The 18,078-nt window shown below is 36.4% G+C and overlaps 1 protein-coding gene across 1 annotated transcript; it reads left to right on the forward strand.

The window, feature by feature from the left end:
* The first annotated feature begins 3,583 nt into the window (after window positions 1-3,583).
* On the forward strand, window positions 3,584-17,798 carry LOC123540858 (uncharacterized). The gene is made up of 7 exons (XM_053525787.1): window positions 3,584-3,664; window positions 6,488-6,623; window positions 6,810-7,374; window positions 13,676-13,884; window positions 15,872-15,991; window positions 16,942-17,036; window positions 17,475-17,798. Exons 1-6 carry the CDS (start codon window positions 3,584-3,586, stop codon window positions 17,034-17,036), a joined length of 1,206 nt encoding a protein of 401 aa, XP_053381762.1. The 3' UTR covers window positions 17,475-17,798.
* Window positions 17,799-18,078: the final 280 nt, after the last annotated feature.

Raw genomic sequence — 18,078 nt, forward strand, 5'->3', positions numbered from 1 at the left:
TTCTTGTCTTGTATTTATACATGACACTTTCAAGTTTGTTTTATTATAACTGATTACATAATTCTATAATTCATCGGTCATTTGTAATCTATCTGAACAGTGTTTGGTTCACAAACACAAATTACAGCATTTGCAAATGAAGAAATCAGTATGCCTCTTCTCTCGATTCAGATCTCGAACCTTCGCTTTTGAAGATTAGCATGCAGGCAGCTATTTATTGATTTTAAATTTTTGCATGTTGTGGGAAAACCATGATAGTTAAAAGGAATGAAAAATATATACATATGTGGTAGCATATGTGGTAGCCTACAGACTTATTTGGTTTCAATGAGACAAACCCGGCTGGCTATTTCATTGGACGGGTGTCGACACAAGCCCAAGACTGGCCATCCGAAACTAGCTAAACCAAACTTGCATTGTATTAAGAAATTATTTGCACAACACTACTGTAATCCTTATAATTTTTAGCCTTACTCATTTGACTTATCAGGGTGACTTATTTTAGGATATGTACTTACAACGACTGTCCGAATTTCTGGGTTGTCCCAAATTCTGGGTCGCAAACCAGTATATATTATAGATATCCATGTAGTAAATTAAAACGATATTTTAAGTGGTCATCCTTCTAAGACGTGAAGGGACGGCGACAGTCAAAAGGCAGTTATTAATCATACTGTATACGCTATTTAAAAGCATTTGTTCAGCAAGGGGCCTCCGTGGGGAGTGGTTAAGGTCGCTGACTTCAAATCACTTTCCCCTCATCGATGTGGGTTTGAGCCTCACCGGGGGGTTGAATTTCTTCTGTGAAGAAGCCATCCAGCTGGCTTACAGAGAAGAAAAACCATCCTGCTGGCTTACAGAAGGTCGGTGGTTCTACCCCGGTGCCCGCTTGTGTGATGCACGGAGGGCACCTGGAGTCTTCCTCCACCAAAAAAGCTGGAAGTCGCCATATGACCTATCATGTGCTGGGGCGACGTTAAATAAAAAAAAATGTTCAGCTAACGAATGTCTTTGTCAACATAGGAAACAGCACAGTACTTAGAAATATAAAAGACGCGGAAATACGAAATGAAAAATAAACCTTTTACAAATATCCCTCCAGAACTGCCCCCTTTCCTTTTCACTTGTGTCTCCGTGCCTACCATAAATGGTAGACACATTGTCTGTGCATCCGTTGACCCAAAGGGCGCTGACTTCGTTTACTTTCCAAATACTCTTTTTTTGCTTGTTTTTACTTTTGTAGCGGACATCTTGTCATTGAATACAGACGATTTTTGACATAATCACGTGACCCGGATGTTTACATTTCAGACTGCATCACTGTTTTTTAGGTCGTACGACGGAAAACAGTCTTAGCTGCGACCGAAGATGTACGACCGTGTTCATAAAACGGTTCGGCCGTAGTCGCAGAAAAAATCTTAAATATCTGTCTTACGATGCGACCGGCCTTACGACCGACCTCGATGATAAAACGGGACCCTGGAGCGTAAGACACACAAAAACAAGGAAGAATATCCAACAGGGAAAGCCACGTTCCAAAAACGCAGCCTTCCCAAAGACATACACGAACAACACTCGCACACCACACACAAACACAAAACAAACACAGACATATAACGAGGTAAAGGTTCTATCTTGAAATCTTCAGAGAAATCTCGTTAGCGATCAGACCCGTTTCCGCAATGTTTTTTTCAGTAATGATTGAACGAGTGTTTGGTCAATTTAAATATAAACGGACAGATGCATCTACATGTTTCGAATGAATAATTCTTCTTCTGATGACATTTTAACATTTTGCATACTTAGATTATGATCGATTGAACTTCGTTCTTCAAACCTTGAGTAACTGTTCATCGAGATTTTGAAAATACAACACATTGACGTTTAAATTAAATTTAGTTACATTTAGAGACAATTTCAACCAATGACAAAGCGGTTTTGATATTCTGTTCAAACGTGCATTTAACCTGACAGCCTGATAACGTGTTTTTCGTTTCTTTAATTGTCTTTTTTGTATCAGTACGTAAATTAACACTGACTGCATTTATCACTTCGTAGAATAGTGACACTTTAAGCTGACACCAACTTTGTCAACACTCCTTCATTGATTGTGAAATAATGGCAAAATAATCGAATCATAAAGCAACGGAATTAAGACGTATACGTGAGTGATTGATAAATTTAAGCATTATATCAGGCCTAAGACCACAGTTATTTTTACTATATGTTCTATATAGGCACTGGACACTATAGCAATTTTGCATGCATTCCAACCCCTATAAAAATACCTGAACTCAACAAGAGAAAGAGAAAAAGAGAACAAGAGAAAAAATTCCAGCCACAGTAAACATTGGGTTGACCGGCTCTTCTTTCCACCATTTTGAACCAAATCACATGCGTATGAAGAATACTCTCTAGATGGCCGCAAACAGGCAAAACAAGCCCTATCAAAAAGTCATGTTATGCATATTCTGACATTTTCATTCTGTCAAATTGTACATGTACCTACTATTTCATATCTCCTCTATTAAATCATGCCATTTATTGCAGGTCTTTCACTCAAAAATTCACCAATATTCACCATCAAACAGAGGAACTATTTTCCGCGTAACCACTCCCGTATTGTGGTCAACCATGGGCAAATAACTGTGGTCTTGTGCCTATTTAGAAGCACCTATTTAGCAAAGGAGGAGTTACTCGGACAAAGCGTATATCAATTAAATTCTGTAAAAATACACCTAAATTGAACAGTGTACATTCAAGTCATGACAAAAATGGCATTTTCATTTCATAGTGATATAGGTTTGGACCAATTCTCTTGTCACTGAAGTTACTGTTGTATATTATAAAACATGTAACAATTTAACAAATACAAAATGACAGTCAAATATTATCTTGTTTATACTTAAATACTTTTTCTAATGAAATGAGCCTTGTAACAAATGTAGCACACTTTTTGCTGCGGGCTTGAACTAACAGACTAGTGTGACTATTTGTGTATTGTATTTGCTCATATAATATTAATTGTAGTTTAAAGTTGTACCAAAATGAGGTATCTTAAAATTCTATTGTGATAAGAAGAAGAACAAGAAAGCGAGAGTCGGCCAAACCTCAAATTTCACTTTTTATTCATTTGTTCTTGCAGGCGTGGGTGGTACTTGGGGTCAGTGCACACTCAGCACCTTAGTGTTTTCGCGGGCGTTAACAGATAATGCATGATGAACCATGAACCATGTACAAACTTACAAATACAAAATGACAAAAAAATATATTGTACATAGCATACTTCGTTTGATAGTATGAGAATTGTTACAAATGTAGCACACATTTTGCTTGGGCTTTGAACAAAATGGACCGTCAGTGGAGTACTTAGAGTCACGGATTAGGAAAAAATACGGCAAACTTCTAGTCTCGAAGAAATATATCACTTTCACTTTGTTTTGAATTAAGGTCGTATTCAATGCCTGAAGTGTAACGCCCTCGTCGCATAATACTCTGAACAGTTATAAATCAAGCAACAATCCACCCATGGGATAGATCTAATAAATTACATAGGAACCCTATGAAACGACATTGCTTTGAAATGACGTCAAAACACTATTACGTTGAAGCAAAAGAGAACTTTATTCAGACAGTTGTGAACGCTTTCAAGTGTTCTCACTTTGTAAGAAACAGTGTACTTTATTTAGCGACAAAATGGTCAAAAGCAAAAATAGATTTCATGAATACTTTGAAAGAAAATGTTTCTCTCCTCTTACCATTAATTAATGGATTATTTAATTGTAAAGCGGCGGGAAATGTTGAAAAACTTGATGATGTATTTTCAATAGAGAGTTTAAATTTAAATTTGTAACAGCATTGTGTGAGTTTATAGCTTAAACACATATGCATAAAATGCATAAATATTTCTGATGATGTACGCATTTTCATTTATCGATACTATCGTACAATTGTTCTATTTAGGTTAAATTTTGATTATAAATGGTTCTATATTTAATAAACATGTATCATCACACTTGGAATGGTCCGTGCACTGTGAATTTCAGCGCTCTGCATAAATATTGTATATTGTATTTTTTGTCTACATCCGCCAATGCAATAAACATATTACTTTTAATGATAACTTGTTTAAAAGTTATTTGAGAGTTTGTCAGTCAGACTATCATTTGCATTACATCAAAAACCCTGGTGACGGTAAAAATACAACGTGACGATGGGTCAGTATCTTGTCATCAAGTAAAATATGCATTTTAAATTTAGTGTAAGTTTTACACTGTATATAACTTCATCTCATCTATTAACAATGTGTGTTTGTTAATGTTTTGCATCATTATATCGATTGCTGGTTCCCTTTCCTGATGTCACCAATGTGGGTTCAAAACTTTGCCAAGATGAATTCTTCATGTGAGGAAGTCATCAAACCTTTTAGAAGGTCAATTGTTTTACACAGGTGCCCGCCCGTACCTAAAACAGCATCTCTCTCTCTCCCCCCCCCCCCCCCCCCCCCCCCCCCCACACACACACACACCCACAATTAACAATTACCGCACTATAAATAAATATGGACGTTCATTTTACGTGTATTACATGTACAGTCGCATATGTTCAATTTTTAATGAATAAATACTGCCTGAATCTCATTCGAATCAATACTTAAAGGATAATGGGAGTTACATGTATTTCATTAGGAAAAAAAGTTGGAAACCTAATGAGTTGACGTTATATCTCTTAAACGTGGTTAAGACATCCTTTGGAAATACTGGGGTATCGGAACATCAACCTAATAGACAGTTCAGGAAAAGACAGATTGTCCCGCCAAATAAGCTTAATTAAAGGGACAGGAAATAGAATGTTTCCGCCTACGATCTTATAATCTATTTTGACTAAATGCTTCTTGATTTTTTTTTGTAATTATCGTTTAGTTTCATGTGGTGTGTATGAGCATCAAATTCGTGCATTAAGCATATTGAATATTGGCTTTTATGTTTATATTTCAAGATAGAATGAGGCTGAAAATGTAATGTTCTGAATGAGGCTGAAAAATGCAATTTTTGTGCCTGTGATTTAATCATATTTTATCCTTGGTACACTTTTCAGTATTCAATGTGGATCAATTTTATTCAAATTAGTTTATATTTTACTGAATCTGTCATTTCGCCATGTTGTGTTTTGTCAAATTGAAATAAAGTGAATGGGGTATGGATTCAGTGTTGTTATACTTTTTGGTCCTTTGAAATAATCGGGTCCATTCAAAATGAGGCGTGAGAGGTGTAGTATTTTTCATTACTTCCCATGAACATACTCAGTCAAACTGAGTCTGTTATAATTTTGCTTGGTTGCATTCTATGCTTCCGACGAAGGAACGTCTTACAGATTGCATTAACTGACCGATGCACAAAGGCTATTAGCTTTTGTAAAATACTTACACTTTATATAATGAAACAACGGTAGAAACGGTTTAGAAATGTGTTCAGTATACACAGGTTGCGTATAACAACGTGCAGAGTGAACAATAAATTTAAATATAAATGAAGCTCTTTACTCCTTACATACATTTGTATCTTTGCAATTTCTACAATTTATAAAAATAAATTTGATAAAAGTCCAAGACGGGTATACGGCATGAAAAACCACATACCAAAAATGCAGCCTTCTCAAACAGCAATACCCAGCAGTGCACGCATCAACGGGCACCCGACCAACACGCATACTGATATTCGATTTACAGATCTTCTCTAGTGCCAAACTATTTGAGCCGCACCATGAGAAAACCAACAAAGTGGCTTTGCGACATGCATGGATCCAGACCAGCTTGGATCCATGCTGTTCGCTTTCAAAGCCTATTGCAATTTTTAGAGAAACCGTTAGCGAACAGCATGGATCCTGACCAGACTGCGCGGATGCGCAGGCTGGTCAGGATCCATGCTGGTCGCAAAGCCACTATGTTGGATTTCTCATGGTGCAGCTCATTTAACGTTTATACTTGAAGATCAGTATATCTTAAAGTAACTGAATGTAACTTTCACTTATTTGAAAAAAATTCTACCAGTCTGATTTGAAGCGAAAGCATATTGTACCGGTCATTGCGAACGTAGGACCGAAACTGTTCAGTGACACACTAAAATGATTAGTAAAACTTTTAAAAAGAAACGAAACAATGATACAAAGACCGTAGACTATTCAAAGTATACTTATATCTTCTGGTATATTCAGCTCATATTTCAATAAATGTTTAGCAAGAAGCATTTGACATGTATTGTTCCGTAATTTGCAAATAACAGGTAGCAGTTACAAATTGACAGTTACCATTTCAAAGTCGACATTTGACATTTAGCATTTAGTAATTGGCATTTAGCATTTTGCAATTAGCATAACGCTCCCGGCCTTCCATAATACTACTGTTTCAGTCACGTTGCTGTCTGAATCTCGACAAAAACACTTAAGATAATATACTATATATATTTCATGACTTTGTTCCGTGTTTCAGCTTGATTTCAAATATCAGGGTGGACCTAAGAACAAGACCCCATGGATAGAATATAACGGCATAGCTATGGGAGATTCCCAGTTGATAATTGAGTACTTTAACAAGAAATTCGACATCGACATGAACAGTCACCTCAGTAAACAGGAACGTGCTACTGCCTGGGCCATACAAAAATGGCTGGAAGAGTATACTTACTGGTATGTATATAAACAGGAATGTGCTACTGCCTGGGCCATACAAAAATGGCTGGAAGAGTATACTTACTGGTATGTATATAAACAGGAACGTGCTACTGCCTGGGCCATACAAAAATGACTGGAAGAGTATACTTACTGGTATGTATATAAACAGGAACGTGCTACTGCCTGGGCCATACAAAAATGGCTGGAAGAGTATACTTACTGGTATGTATATAAACAGGAACGTGCTACTGCCTGGGCCATACAAAAATGGCTGGAAGAGTATACTTACTGGTATGTATATAAACAGGAACGGGCTACTGCCTGGGCCATACAAAAATGGCTGGAAGAGTATACTTACTGGTATGTATATAAACAGGAACGGGCTACTGCCTGGGCCATACAAAAATGGCTGGAAGAGTATACTTACTGGTATGTATATAAACAGGAACGGGCTACTGCCTGGGCCATACAAAAATGGCTGGAAGAGTATACTTACTGGTATGTATATAAACAGGAACGTGCTACTGCCTGGGCCATAGAAAAATGGCTGGAAGAGTATACTTACTGGTATGTATATAAACAGGAACGTGCTACTGCCTGGGCCATAGAAAAATGGCTGGAAGAGTATACTTACTGGTATGTATATAAACAGGAACGTGCTACTGCCTGGGCCATACAAAAATGGCTGGAAGAGTATACTTACTGGTATGTATATAAACAGGAAAGTGCTACTGCCTCAGTCATATAAAAATGGCCGGAAGAGTATACTTACTGGAATGTATATAAACAGGAACGTGCTGCTGCCTGGGCCATACAAAAATGGCTGGAAGAGTATACTTACTGGTATGTACATATACAGGAACGTGCTACTGCCTGGGCCATACAAAAATGGCTGGAAGAGTATACTTACTGGTATGTATATAATCAGGAACGGGCTACTGCCTCAGTCATATGAAAATGGCCGGAAAAGTATACTTACTGGTATGTATATAAACAGGAACGTGCTACTGCCTGGGTCATACAAAAATGACAGGAAGAGTATACTTACTGGTATGTATATAAACAGGAACGTGCTACTGCCTGGGTCATACAAAAATGACAGGAAGAGTATACTTACTGGTATGTATATAAACAGGAACGTGTTACTGCCTGGGTCATACAAAAAAGACTGGAAGAGTATACTTACTGGTATGTATATAAACAGGAACGTGCTACTGCCTCAGTCATATGAAAATGGCCGGAAGAGTATACTTACTGGTATGTATATAAACAGGAACGTGCTACTGCCTCAGTCATATGAAAATGGCCGGAAGAGTATACTTACTGGTATGTATATAAACAGGAACGTGCTACTGCCTGGGTCATACAAAAATGACCGGAAGAGTATACTTACTGGTATGTATATAAACAGGAACGTGCTACTGCCTCAGTCATACAAAAATGGCCGGAAGAGTATACTTACTGGTATGTATATAAACAGGAACGTGCTACTGCCTCAGTCATACAAAAATGACTGGAAGAGTATACTTACTGGTATGTATATAAACAGGAACGTGCTACTGCCTCAGTCATACAAAAATGACAGGAAGAGTATACTTACTGGTATGTATATAAACAGGAACGTGCTACTGCCTCAGTCATACAAAAATGACTGGAAGAGTATACTTACTGGAATGTATATAAACAGGAACGTGCTACTGCCTCAGTCATACAAAAATGACTGGAAGAGTATACTTACTGGTATGTATATAAACAGGAACGTGCTACTGCCTCAGTCATACAAAAATGACTGGAAGAGTATACTTACTGGAATGTATATAAACAGGAACGTGCTACTGCCTCAGTCATACAAAAATGGCTGGAAGAGTATACTTACTGGTATGTATATAAACAGGAACGTGCTACTACCTCAGTCATACAAAAATGACTGGAAGAGTATACTTACTGGTATGTATATAAACAAGAACGTGCTACTGCCTCAGTCATACAAAAATGACTGGAAGAGTATACTTACTGGTATGTATATAAACAGGAACGTGCTACTGCCTCAGTCATACAAAAATGACTGGAAGAGTATACTTACTGGTATGTATATAAACAGGAACGTGCTACTGCCTGGGTCATACAAAAATGACTGGAAGAGTATACTTACTGGAATATATAAACAGGAACGTGCTACTGCCTCAGTCATACAAAAATGACAGGAAGAGTATACTTACTGGTATGTATATAAACAGGAACGTGCTACTGCCTGGGTCATACAAAAATGACTGGAAGAGTATACTTACTGGTATGTATATAAACAGGAACGTGCTACTGCCTGGGTCATACAAAAATGACTGGAAGAGTATACTTACTGGTATGTATATAAACAGGAACGTGCTACTGCCTGGGTCATACAAAAATGACTGGAAGAGTATACTTACTGGTATGTATATAAACAGGAACGTGCTACTGCCTCGGTCATACAAAAATGACAGGAAGAGTATACTTACTGGTATGTATATAAACAGGAACGTGCTACTGCCTGGGTCATACAAAAATGACAGGAAGAGTATACTTACTGGTATGTATATAAACAGGAATGTGCTACTGCCTCAGTCATACAAAAATGACAGGAAGAGTATACTTACTGGTATGTATATAAACAGGAACGTGCTACTACCTCAGTCATACAAAAATGACTGGAAGAGTATACTTACTGGTATGTATATAAACAGGAATGTGCTACTACCTCAGTCATACAAAAATGACAGGAAGAGTATACTTACTGGTATGTATATAAACAGGAACGTGCTACTGCCTCAGTCATACAAAAATGACTGGAAGAGTATACTTACTGGTATGTATATAAACAGGAACGTGCTACTGCCTCGGTCATACAAAAATGACAGGAAGAGTATACTTACTGGTATGTATATAAACAGGAACGTGCTACTGCCTGGACCATACAAAAATGACTGGAAGAGTATACTTACTGTTGTGTGTATAAACCGGAACTTACTACTGTCTAGACCATACCGAAATAGCTGGAGAAGAACACTTACTGGTATGTGTATAAACAGAATTATGGTATTGCATAGGCCATACCGAAATGGCTGGATGAGTACTCTTACTGGTATATATATAAACAGAGACGTGCTTCTGCTTTAGCCATACAGAAATGACTGGATGAGTAAACTTACTGGTATGTATATAAACAGGAATGTGCTATTGTTTATGCCATACAGAAATGGCTTGAGGAGTACACATACTGGTATGTATATAAACGGGAATGTGCTACTGCCTGGGTCATACAGAAATTGCTGGAAGAGTTCACATACTGGTATGCATATAGACACGTGTTGCTACTGCTTAGGTCATACAGAAATGGCTGGAAGAGTACACGTTCTGGTATGTATACAAGGAAATTCATTGATGCAAGCATCAAAGACGCCGCCACGTGTTGTATCTGAAGTACATTTATTGCAATATGAGAAATCACCTAATCATTACTTTATTAGTCTGACTGGCTACAAGTTATCAACATTAGCACATAAAACAATGTATGTTATAAACTGTTTAAAACATGAAGAATTAACATGATAGAAAAGTTTTACCATGCAATACAAATCCTCTACCTGCAATGACATTAACATTGCGAGTAGGGGGTCCCTTTACATACAAAATTAAAGTAATTATTTCACTAACTAAGGTCACCTCCTGTGAAAAGTTCTTATATGCAGGAGCGTGTGAGTTTCACAGAAATGCAATTTGTTGGAAAATGAGGAAATGTTGAAATTATTTCAAATTTGTGGTTCACAGAAACCATTTTTTTTTTATTATCATGTAATGTAATGAGTGTTTTCTATTTACTGATGAAGTTTTATGGACCTTAGTCACCTACATTATAGATTTCAGAATGCAGATTATACACAGCAATTTTACTGTTTCCGTTGCCAAAAACAACCAAAAATTTTGTCCAAGAAAAGAATGATATAACATAAATAATCTCTATATTGCCCCTATTCACAAAGCATGAATCTTTCTTATATACTTTTGAATATCATAGAATTCCTTTTTTTTTTTTCGGACGAACGATAAACTTGAAGTCCTCGTTGAACTGTAAGGTTACTAGGAGTATGTCAGTGTCTAGATTCAAATCTAATATTACAAGAAATTTAGCAAGCATAATAACCCACTGCTAAAGTGTAGAAAATATTTCAATGAAAATGTTTTTTGTTTTTTTGTTGTTTTTTTTGTCAGGAATGGACAAATACAAAAACTATCTATCACATTAAAAAGAAAAAAGAAAAAAAGAAGCAAGTAACAAGATGTAATAAAACCAGAGCAACTGACAAGTCATATAAGATCAATGAACATATAAACTCAACAAGGAATTCTATTTTAAAGTCACTGATGCTTTGATAAGTTATGGTCCCATGGCTTTTGATATTTCGATCTAACCACATTTAAAGAAGTATAAACTTGTCACTGACAAATCCAGCCAAATGCTCTTTAGCCTATTGCACACCTTAGTTGACAGTGTATATCTGTAAACAATGAGTAGATCTATATGACACATAAGCAAAAAAAAAAAGAAAGAAAAAAAAAATAGAAATAGGAATTTGCAAAAGTGTGCGCATTCTGAAATTACATCACTGTACCTATCAACAAAGAAAATAAGACAAAAGGTTAAAAATAAGTTAACAGCGGCACTTCCTTCGTTCATTTCAACATATCTATGCTTATTGATTCCTGTATTTACTTTGTAAATACGTTTTTTTTTCCCAAAGAATTTTTATGCAGGCAAATTGTAATTTTCCATAATTTTTTTTTTTTAATATTCTCTTCGAAGTTTACTGCAAGATTATTGTAAAATACACGAACGCTCCCTTGTCCAAGCGATTCATGGTATATCTGTGGTGTATTCTATTTATAGAAAATGAGATAGGTAAGTAGGTCATGCTAAGAATAGAAATAGAAAAGTTGACTTACGGAGTAACCTCCCTTATCAATAAATCGGATCAACATTTTTGACGAAATTGTAAATAAAAAAAATATGTTCTGCTCTACAAATAAGGAGAGGAAAGACAGATAGCATTGTTTTAAATCACATAATAAGTTGCATTACATACATTTTTTATGTTTTCTTTTTGCCATTTTTTTGTTTATTCACTAAAATGTATTGTGCAATATCGTTGATCCTTTTACAAAGTATTCACTGTGTTCAGTTTATCACTCCGAAACTATTCATTACCATCTTTACAGGGTCCGAAATAAAAGTGTATCCCATATACTCGACACCGCCTTCAGGGCGGCGTCGAATAAACAGGAATGTGCTACCGCCTGGGCCATAGAAAATGGCTGGAAGAGTACATTTTCTGGTATGTATATAAACAGGAATGTGCTTCTGCCTGGGCTTTATGGAAATGGCTGCAGGAGTACATGCACTGGTATATATGTACATAGAAACGCGCGTCAGCCAGAGCTATACAAAAAGCGGTGAAGTACACATACTGGTATGTATATATGCAGGAACTTGCTATAGCCTGGGACATGCTTACTGGTGTCTGCATATCACTCTTTTTGTAAACATGTTTTTGCACAGCCAAGCTTCACATAGAGGAGCACTTTAGCACTGGCAAATGTCTAAAGAATTTGATGTGTCGAGATTAGATCTGTTTGAAAATCATATTAATTCAAATCGAGAAAAATCGCCATTTTGTTTATCTATTATATAAAAGTATTACGTGAACAATTGTGGAGACAGGTTATAAAAAGAAACATACTGAGTAAGAGAGGATGTAGAATTTATATAATGGTGGGAATTTAACCTATCCACTGTCCTGGATTCCGCACACGAGCACTCTTTTTCTGCAAAACATGAATCAAAGGTATAGTACGAATGACTTCAGACGAAATTTAATTTAGTCAAATTGTCGGCCTAGGGATCGAACTCGCGACCTCCGGACCCTTGGGCTGAACATCTGCGCAGACCGATACGGTATGTCATATATAAATAAATATAAATATATATGTGATTATTACGTACTCGTTTTCATTTTCCGTAAAGTTACAGACGAACCTGAAACGTCATGAACTTCAAATCGAATGACTTTTGTATGACGTTATTTGTTTTGTTTTTTCGTGTAATAACATTGGCTGAATCCCGATTAGAGTGAGGGTACCAACGCAGCCCGAGTCTGCAAATGTAATAATATGAAACGAATATGCGTTAACGCTATTCTAGCATAAAACATGTAAAAAGCTGAAAACGTGAATATATGTCCATAATCGCCAATAACGGTTCATGAAATGCGCGGGAATGTCAGCGTTTTTTGATCACGTTGACGTCATTTCGTTTTGAATTATACTTTATACGAAGGTAATTCGTTTGGCAGTGACACACTGCAGACCTGGAGCGTCTGTATAAATTACAGACTGCGGTATATTCCGGATTCAAGCAATTTGAATGAAAAGTATCTTTAATGTACATATTTTGTAACCATGATAATACTAACCCTAACCTTTAGTCGGTACATTATACATATTATACACTAAATGCGTGCGGACATGCAATAATTTGCATATTTTTGCCGTGCGCTCCAATTGATAATCACTTACGGACATGCGCAGAAGACCGCTCCAGGTCTGCAATAAGTAACATCGAATACGTTTTGCAAAGGAACGTGCATATGTAAAACGGTGTGTTAACAGCGCGTGAGCGCGAGAAACTCTGTTTACACATGTTTAATATTCTCTTAAAACATCCCCTGAAAACCTCAGCCACAACAGTGTTATGCTAGAAACAAAGTCATTACATTTACATACATAATATTTATATGTTTAGATACGTATGTAATTAAATGTCTATTAGCTTTGCTTCGAGAAATATACGCTCGTTCTATAGCGGATTAAATATTGTGCTCCTAAAGTTGAGAAATGTATCCGCTACAGAACTCGTACATATTCTCGATACAAAGCTAATAACCTATTGTTTATGTTCACTTAAATTTATTAACAGGTTGAACGTCCATACCCGGTGGTATATTTTCTGGGACGATATGTTCACAAAGATTTTGAATGTTCCAAGATTTGTTACCGCAATCTCTAAGGTAGTCAGACGGCCAAAAATGTATAAGGATTTGTATACAGTTGGAGTTGCTCGTCATAGCGACGAGGAAATTCACGAGATGATGATAAAAGACGTAAAACACTTCTCAGAAATTTTAGGTAAAGGGTCTTTTTATAGATTTTGTTCTTTAATACGCCACTTTATGTGTGTGTGTGTGTGTGTTTGTTTGTTTTGGGTTTAACGCTGTTTTCCAGCAGTATTTTTTGTTACGTAACGGCGGGCAGTTAACCTAACCAATGTTCCTTGATTCTGTATCAGTACTTAACTGTTCCCCGCAAGTAACCAACTTCTACACATGAATCGGAGTGTAGGACGAAATGGCATGTGACACGATGTATTTTATCAAATCATCACGGAGAAGATACGCCTAGCCCGGGAATTGAACTCAAGTGAACTGTAGATCTGCGCTCTCCCTAGTGAGCTCAGCTGGCGGGCTTCACTATATATTTGAATATACCTACATTTAGAACCAAACATGATATGTGGTACAAAAATATACCTAAAAATAATTTAAGACATTCGCTGTGTCTAGTATTTATCTAAAGATGCTGTTACAGCAAGTCACTGTAATATGAACAAGATATTTTCCCTTAGCAATCATTCGGTGCCGCATTACTTGTTGATTTATTGAACATTTAGTCTTCTTAGCTTGCTCAAGGGTGAGCGGTTGTGAGCAGTCGTCGTTCATAGTCGTCCGTCCGTCCATCGTTTGTCAACAATTATACTGTTAACATACTAGGGGCATCATTTCTTGATCAGCTTTCATGGAACTTTCATAGCATTTATATAGCCAAAAGAGCTCGATAATGGGCTTGTTTTCTTTTATTACACAAGATGTGGCTCTTGACATAGTACAAAATGTCCAAGTCTCACATTGGTAGGACATTACATACCCCATTTCATGACCAATCTTCATGAAGCGTACACAAGATCTCAAATAAATTAGATAATGGGTAGGATTTTTGCAGTAACACCAGAGTAATAACTCTTCAGTCGAAATTTTTCATTTTTGCTTTGTAAAAAAGTGTACGAGATCATATTTCTTTAGCAATCTCCATGAAACTTAGAATGAATATATTAAGCCACACGCATGCGGTATCGGCATACTCCAGAATTTACGGAAAGCCAAGCTCTCCTTGAGCTTCATTTTGTCCTGAAGAAACGAATACGTCATGGCAAGGGAATTTCAAATTGTCATAATGGGTCCACTGGCTGAAGCCACACGATCTCGGACAATTATGTTGCTGACCAAAATTGCTTTTATCTTTCCAGAGTTATGACTCTTGAGAAATAAGATAAGATAACGGAAACATATATTACAGGAGTTAAGAAGTATATTTATTATAAGAATATCTCATTATGTGATTTGTCGCTGAATAAAATCATTGTTTGGAGTTCAGATGCGAAGGACTTATATCACGAGGGCGCAGACCGAGTGATATAATAATACGCATCTGAACGACAAACAATGATTTTATTCAAGACCAAATCACTAAATGAGATATATTATTTCCATTCTAACACGTTACCAAGGATTTTAAAGTACATTCTTGACGACATCCATTAAATATTTGCCTGTTTTCTGTTGGTTTCTTTTCCAGCGCGCCGCTATGCCGTTTGACGCTATGACGTAATAAATGTGACGTCAGAAAAATGAATTGTTTATTAAATAATGTATAGAAAAACCGTGTTTTAACGTTATTAATACACGGAAAGAGGTTATACGTTCGCGGAATAATTTCACGAGGGCGTAGCCCGAGTGAATTATTCTGGCGACGTATAACCGATTTTGAGTGTTATTAATTTAGGTAAAACACGATTTTGCTATACATGATTTCGATTCTAATATGCTCTTAATCTAAAACAGTAGATAAAATATAGTAGCGCCCTTTCTTGGTCGAAACAAAAACATTGACGTCATCGCACGTTAACGTGACGTCATTTTAGCGTAAGCGTGTTTTAACAGAAACAAGCATATTAGAATGTATAATAACACAATTTTCAGCCTTCTTTGTTTAATAGGAAAATAAATCGGTCGTGTTAGAATATGAGATATAAGATAACGGAGACATATATTACTTACAGGAGATAAGAAGTATATTATGGGAGATAAGATAACGGAAACAGATTGTGCAGCGTTCGGCGTTCTCTCACAGATCCGGTGGTGTACGCCAGAGTCATGCCCAGGACATCAACTCCTTACAAGTAAATTGTTATGTTTTATTGTTTTGGCTTTTATCTTTGAAAACTAGGACTGGTGTGAATTTAAATCCAGCCATTTCTTTTTCTTTTCAGAATCATACTTTGACAATTCCAGTATTTATTAATTCTAGCAGTTTGGTTGATAAAGCTGAGGCGTTCATACATTGATGAACCCATTGTTTATCTTTTTTGTGTTCATGCGCATATTTTAGCCTTGCAACTATGTCGAATCGAATTGCAGTAATATAAAAAATGGCGATAACTTTATTAAATTAAACGAAACATTTATTATTATAATTAGTGTGCGCACTAATTTTCTTTGTTACATCATATCCTATCAGGTGATACTGGTTTCGATTCAAAATTTTATTAAAGTTGTTTTCCAAACTTTTTGGACGATGTACTGTGTGTATATTGAGTGTCAAGTCACACAGTTTATGTCATATAGCGATTTTGGAGGACAGACCTCTCTCTAGCCGCATTTGCAAAATCGCGTACCTGAAACCTTGGACGAACAACCGTATTACTGTTGAAAAAGTTTCTTGTACAGTTGTCTTTTGTGTATACGAATATAAAAGATAGATCAATATTTGATAAAGCCTAAGTCACTTTGTTAGACGAAAAATTTGCAGTATAAACAGCGGCTCTTGTGTGAAGCGATTAAGAAATGGATGGCCACTTAGGCCTAGACTTTTTGAGACGCTTTCACGTAACGAACGTAAAAAATGATCAGGTCATATTTAAGATAGTGTACCCTTAATGAAAATACGTATTCTTTGAATGCAATTTTGACATTCTGCGGGATTTACGGAAGCCATATGTGCGTTGTGCTACATCTACGTCCGAAGAATGCCGAATGCCTAACGAGAATACGTAATCACACGGAAATTGTCGTGTCACTTCGGGTTCATTGCCGTAAATTTCATTATTTGTAAATGTTTTCTTTTTTATAGGTGGTGAATTAAAAAATGTAACGGATTACCTGGACAGAATCAAGGATACTTACTGGCTGGACTGGGAGGAAATATTGGCCGCCGTGAAAAAGTAACGGCATAAATTACAATTTGACTTAGACATGTATTGTGATTTTTTTAACATCAGTATATTTGGAAACTAACCACACGTCTTCTGTATATTTTGGATTTTCAATATTGCTATTTTTATTTTCGCAAATCTATTTTTGTTTGAACCAATCAGACAACTTGTTCGAATGTCAAAGAGTAAGAAAAAATTGCAGTTAATCCAGGGCTCGAACCCGGGACCTCTCGTTTACAAAGCAAGTGACCTACCCACTGAGCTAACCGGCTATCTGACATCTTTTGACATAAAAATTGTTGATATCAAAACCAAAGGCTTTTTAAAGCTTGCAGAATGTTGTAAGGTAGCTTTTGATTGGCTAGCGGAAGGGTTGTCAGAACGAGGCCATCAATAGCTCGTTGTCAGATCCTATGCGTGGCGTAATAGGAGATGTGCTTTAGTCAGATTGCGGCATAAATTGTAACGTAATTTGTGACGTTAGGAACGATGTAAATTGTGTTTTTTTGCACACATCAGTATATTTGGCACCATAACTCAACCACACGTTATTGACATGGTGATCCTTTTTACCATATCAACTGACATATATAATTAGAGGCACACACAGATGTAAATCTTTCGTGGATTACGAAATTTTACTGTTCAATGTTCTATGCATAGATCTACTATTGTGCCATAATTTCAATTTGTACAAATGCATAATTTCATTCTCATGTTAGATGCTTATTAGTATGCGAGATGTACATGTAATGAATAAATCGAACTATTAAAATGTTGTTTGTATTTGAAATATTTACATATTTGAAAACAAGTATGCATGCTGTAAATTGTTCAAACATTTCTTCAATACATCAGTAAATTGGTATCGTGTTAAAAGTTAAAAGGTTTTCCTTTCAAGTGACAAGATAAAGGCCCGTTTGTTGGCGGGCGTCTTTTCAAGAACGCCACAGCACACATTTTAAAGTCTGACCTATTGATCTTTAAAATTGATCCTTTTCCATATTGATATTTTTTAGAATACCAATTTGAAATATAAATTTTGAAAGTACCTA

This window comes from Mercenaria mercenaria, chromosome 16 (assembly GCF_021730395.1).
Source record: "Mercenaria mercenaria strain notata chromosome 16, MADL_Memer_1, whole genome shotgun sequence".
NCBI lineage: Eukaryota > Metazoa > Mollusca > Bivalvia > Venerida > Veneridae > Mercenaria > Mercenaria mercenaria.

What these genes read in the sequence shown, in the direction of transcription:
- LOC123540858 (XM_053525787.1), top strand. Translation starts at nt 3,584, where the DNA reads ATGACGTCAAAACACTATTACGTTGAAGCAAAAGAGAACTTTATTCAG. An exon ending in CTGGAAGAGTATACTTACTG is followed by an intron (nt 7,375 to 13,675) that starts GTATGTATATAA and finishes ATTTATTAACAG; the next exon opens with GTTGAACGTCCATACCCGGT. An exon ending in ACACTTCTCAGAAATTTTAG is followed by an intron (nt 13,885 to 15,871) that starts GTAAAGGGTCTT and finishes TATTACTTACAG; the next exon opens with GAGATAAGAAGTATATTATG.